The 5,731-nt window shown below is 39.6% G+C and overlaps 1 protein-coding gene across 2 annotated transcripts in view; it reads left to right on the top strand.

Annotated features, from left to right (window-relative positions):
- Positions 1 to 641: 641 nt before the first annotated feature.
- The window catches only part of LOC120076453 (protein CutA, chloroplastic), a 10,588-nt gene continuing 5,498 nt past the window's right edge, over positions 642 to 5,731 (top strand). For both annotated transcript variants that reach the window (XM_039030288.1, XM_039030287.1), the window contains exons 1-2: positions 642 to 897; positions 1,049 to 1,164. In XM_039030288.1, coding sequence (XP_038886216.1) covers positions 728 to 897; positions 1,049 to 1,164 — 286 coding nt within the window. In that variant the 5' untranslated portion in view covers positions 642 to 727. The remainder of the gene's footprint in view (positions 898 to 1,048; positions 1,165 to 5,731) is intronic.

The raw sequence follows: 5,731 nt of genomic DNA, 5'->3' as shown, positions 1-5,731 counted from the left end.
TCCTATCGTATCAATATATATATTTTTTAAATTTTGAATTGACTTGATTTTGATTAATGTTTTGCAATTTTTCTTCATTTTTTCCCTCTTAATAACTTACACAAATATATATACTCTACTATTTCAACATAATTTACCTAATAATTAATAACAATAATAAATTAAAAGCTTTTCAATGATTTTCAGTCGTTGTTGTATATTCAATAGCATGCTCTCAATAATCTTTCAATAAAATATAATAAATATTACTACATATTATTAATAATCACGTCAAATTATTGATGAAGCAAATTAATTCATTTTGACTATTTATATAGTTTTCAACTAAACAAATACGACCCAACCGTCATCTTATATACGTCACTACCAAACTAGTAAACTTTATTTCATATTATTGGATAATATGATTTGATCTAATTCTATTTCCCCTGGTATAATTTCTGAAGTCTTTAGTTTCCACCATTATTCCACGATGCAAATGGGTTTATGAGCCGGGCCGAAAGCCCAATGAAAATAAGAAAATGGCTTTACAGCTACTTTATGGGCTTTAAGATTTGGGCCCATGAAGATGAAAAAGGCCCAATGGCGGAAGGCAAGAAGTAAAGTAGCTTCCAGAAGTAGAACTGAAGGCTTTTCTTTGTTCGAATTCGAAAGTGAAGGCATCAAGTAAGCTCAAGACGGGGCGTCCAGAAGCCGCGACACGAAAATAGCTTTATAAAATCAGAAAATGGCTCTCACTTTCTGCAGCAGAGCCACGAGTCCACTGATATCGTCATTTGTGTTACGACGTCGTTTACCTCTGGTTGGTGCGTTTTGCGTACTGAGCTTCGGAATCTCCAATCTCTTCGTCTCCAAGACGGGTTCGGCTCTGTCTCTGCCTTTCGTCCCTCTCTTGAGGTACTTCTTTTCGCATCCTTGCTTACTTTCTTGATTCATTGCTTCCACGACTGTTTCTTTCTGTGAATTTGCTTTAGTTACTGTTTAATTTGTTTAGGTTATTTGTTTGATTCGTGTTCATGTTGGTTTGCTTATGAACAACGTTTGTCAGATCGAAGTTTGCTAGTCAAGGACCAGCTAGGAACGTGCATTTGATAAAAATGGAAGGGAGTAGTGCCGCGGTGCCTAGCATCGTTGTTTATGTCACCGTTCCTAACAGGGAAGCAGGTTCTCTTTTATCTCTCTGCTCTAGAAGTCTCGCGTTCTTTGTGGTTTTGAGTTCATTGATGATTCACTGATATTTTGTACATTTGAACCAACTATAATCGAATTAGAGTTGAGATTTTTAGTTGCTATATATACGTATATATATTGAGGTTTCCAGTACCTTGTGTACGGCAAAACTCGGTTTCTTGTTAGTCAATCTAGTGACCTACAAATCAGGCTCTTCTAGCAGCGGTATATACACTTTGGTTGATTATAACATAGTGGTATATTGTTCAAATAGTATGGGAACTTGGGAATTGATGATATGGTTTTAATTGTATCGACTCAAATTTCTATGATACTTCTAGGATGCTATATGCATGCATAGGCTTGAGAATAAACTTTCAAAGAAAATTTAATAAAATAAATAAAACTTCTATTTCTCTAAGTAAAGTTCAAACACTAAAATCTTGAAAACACTGTTCGGGGTATTCCTGACTTTATTTTAGAATAAATGAACAAATGAAATAACTAAAAGTTTTATTATGCTAGACTCTTAAAACAAACTCCTATCAAACGACAACATGAATGTGGAATCGATAACATGTCCCAATGGTCGAATTACAGATCTCTCCTGTCTTTTACCGATTTGTCTTTACCTTTACCTGTAAAACATGAAGGGAAATGGATGAGTATATAAAAATTCCCAGTAAGCGACCCACTACTAGTCCACTAAGTGAACTATTAGACTTCCTATTGAGACTAGGTGTACATTATGCATCGTAGGCATAGGCGTAGGCATAGGCATAGGCATAAGCATAAGGGGCGAACTTGGAGGATGCTTTCATAGGTAGTGACCTCGGAGGGACACAGTCATAAACATAAGTGGTGATCCCAAGGGGCACCGTACATAGGCATAAGGTATGAACCTGAAGGCTCATTACTTGCGATGTGCATAGCCCGGTAAGAAGGCTAATGGCCACTATAATTCAACTTAGGCATAAGCATACAATTATAGTCATAAATCATGCTTAAGAGATTTCAAAACCGTCTCTAAATCCATCCATCAGTCAAACATGCATAAAAAAAATACTATCAAGATTTCCATGGAAAAAACATGAGTTTCCACAATTCCAACCGACCAACAAACATGTTATAAAAATCCAAACCAACATAGAGACTAATGCTTAACACACACTTAGGTTCGAGGGTGCATTGGCAGTAGGTAACTTATGTTGATATTAAGTCCAGGTAAATAGCAAACCAAAACCCTCCTTATCTTGAGTAAACCTCTTAAATTTCCCTAGAAACAAACCAAGTTTAGTAACAACCATAATTGTAGCCCCACTTGCAAAGCACGAACCTAGCCATCTCCAACCCACCTACAAAAAGTGTCAACTTAACAGGAACTTCACTTGAGTTTCAAACACGAAGCCCAATCTGGCTGTAAACCAAATTGGTCTCAACTCACACTAGGCAGCAGTCCACCACGCCCAAAGTCTCCAATGTAGCACCCAAAATTTGTGGGTAACAACAAATTGGAACCAAAAATTAGTGGTGAGCCAAGTTACGAAGAATCCTTCCAACCAAAAACAAAAAACTCACCCAAAAGGAGACAATCAGAAGCTAACAACGACGACGCTTGATTATGAGTTAGATACATATACTTGGCGCACTGGACTAATAATTACCAAACTCGATAAGGAAACGATGGATTATATTATAACTCAAGAAATGCTCTAATGTTATTATATTATATTTACTCTTGAAAAAGTTAGGGAAGAAAAGAAAACACCAGAGTTACGTGGAAATCCCTAGACTAGGGAGAAAAAACCACGATAAGAGTTTTTTATTTTTAATTCAGATACACAATACGCATTACAGGGACAGGTATAAATAACCAAACAATAAAAAACCCTAGACTGATAAAAGACAAAAACGCCCTTAGGGCTAAAATATAATTTCAACACTCCCCTTCAAGTTGGGGCGTAGATGTCAATGAGACCCAACTTGCTAATACAGGTGTCAAACGTCTGTCTAGGTAACCCTTTGGTGAGAACATCTGCAACTTGTTGGCTGGACGGAACATAAGGAATGCAAATGCTACCATTATCCAGTTTTTCTTTGATGAAATGTTGGTCAATCTCAACGTGTTTGGTTCTGTCATGTTGAACCGGATTGTTTGCAATATTAATGGCAGCCTTGTTATCGCAGTAAAGTCTCATCGGGTCATGACTTTCTTGATGTAGATCTACCAGAACCTTCTTCAACCAAATCTCTTCACATATACCCAAGCTCATAGCCCTGTATTCGGCTTCGCACTGCTTCTAGCCACAACACCTTGCTTCTTATTTCTCCAGGTAACTAAGTTTCCCCATACAAAAGTACAGTATCCTGAGGTGGATTTCCTATCTGTAACAGAACTGGCCCAGTCAGAATCTGTGTAGGCCTTGATACATCTTTTATCGTGCTTTTTGAAAACCAAGCCCTTTCCAGGAGAAGACTTCAAATACCTCAGGATTCGTGTGACTGCCTCCATGTGTCTTTCATACGGAGCCTGCATGAACTGACTGACCAAGCTAACTGCATATGATATATCAGGTTTGGTATGTGAAAGATATATCAGTTTCCCCACAAGCCGTTGATATCTCTCTTTGTTCACAGGAGCATCATTTACTGACTCTATCAAATTGAGGTTGGCTTCTACAGGTGTATCTGTAGGTTTACACCCTGTCATTCCAGTCTCTCTCAACAAATCGAGTGTGTATTTTCTCTGAGACACTGAGATCCCTTCCGTTGATCTTTCTACCTCCATTCCTAGGAAATATCTCAAGGTACCGAGATCTTTTATCTCAAACTCATCTGCCATTCGTCGTTTCAACCTGTCAATCTCTGCTGAATCATCTCCTGACAGTATAATATCGTCAACATAGAAGATCAAGATCGCTATTTTTCCTGGTGTTGAACTTCTTAGTGACCAAGGTGTGATCTAAATGCCCTTGAACAAACCCCTAATATTTAACAAAGGTGGTGAATCGATCGAACCAGGCTCTAGGGGACTGCTTCAGGCCATACAAGGATTTTTTAATTTGCAAACCTGATTGCCGAACTGTGCTTCAAAACCTAGAGGTGGGTTCATATAAACTTCTTCTTCCAGCTCACCATTCAGAAAAGCATTTTTCACATCCAACTGATGGAGAGGCCAGTCTTGATTAACAGCCACGAAGAGGAGAACACGAATAGTGTTAAGTTTTACCACAGGTGAGAAGGTTTCTGAGTAATCCACTCCATACGTCTGAGTGAATCCTTTTGCAACCAATCTGGCCTTATATCTGTCAAGAGTTCCATCTGACTTGTATTTAACAGTAAAAACCCATTTACACCCTACGGTTTTGTGATCTCTCGGCGTTTTGTTAGTCTCAAGGGCCCGCATTTCCTCCATAATTACAACTCGCCATTCAGGAATTTCCAGAACCTTGTGCACATTGCTGGAATTATCACAGTATCCAGGCTGGTGGTGAAAGCTCTAAATCTCGTAGACAAGTTACTGTAAGACAAAAAGCTTGTCATAGAGTGTTTGGTGCACGACCTGGTACCTTTTTGTAGAGCTATCGACAAATCCAAGGTAGCATCACCTCAATCTCACTGATCTTGTCAACCTGTTTATCTGTACCCAACTGTTGTTCATTTTCAGTCCCCTGAGCACCTCTTGGCGCTTCATTACTGCCATCATCCCTGACTTCGCACGAGTCCCCTATATAACCTTCAACATACTCATTGTCATTATGACTAGGGATACCTTGAACCTGAGCCCGTTCTGGTTCTGACTCTTGAACACCTTTCGGCGGAGCAACAGGGGAAACAATTTCGGGAACTATTTCCTTTCGGAGATGCTTCCTATAGTGGTTATCCAAGGCACTTGTTTTGTAGGGAGGATAGGCTCATTTGTTTCAGGGATAGGTTCGGGAAACAAGTCTAAGGGAACAGAGTAGGTGGAAGTGTTAGCCTCTTCACTCGAAATCTCCCCCTGAAGAGGACTAACGGGAAAGAAGGGCTTGTCCTCTAGAAATGTGACATTCATGGTGACAAAATACTTTCGAGAGGAAGACTCAAGCACTTGTAGCCCCGTTGATGGAGCAGATACCCAACAAAGACACATTTTTGGGCCCTAGGAGCAAATTTACTTTGGTGAGGACCATGATTATGGACGAAAACGGTGCACCCAAAAACCCTAAGAGGAACATCAGGGAAAAGGCGAGTGGATGAGATGGATTCTTTAAAATGCTCTAAGGGAGTTTGGAATTTGAGCACACGGGAGGGCATCTGATTTATGAGATGAGCTGCAGTATGAACAGCATCCCCCCATAGATACGAGGGTAAGGATGCAGATATCATGAGGGATTGGGCTACTTCAATGAGGTGGCGATTTTTCCGTTCGGCCACCCCATTCTGCTGAGGTGTATAGACACAGGAATTTTGGTGGACGATTCCTTTAGAGTTTAAGAACTCACGAAGGGTCTGATTAACAAATTCACGCCGATTGTCACTTCGAAGAATGACGATTTTGGTATTGAACTGGGTTTCGACA

The sequence above is a fragment of the Benincasa hispida genome, chromosome 4, assembly GCF_009727055.1.
Source record: "Benincasa hispida cultivar B227 chromosome 4, ASM972705v1, whole genome shotgun sequence".
In the NCBI taxonomy this organism is placed as follows: Eukaryota; Viridiplantae; Streptophyta; class Magnoliopsida; order Cucurbitales; family Cucurbitaceae; genus Benincasa; species Benincasa hispida.
This window is presented reverse-complemented; position numbering and strand designations above follow the sequence as displayed.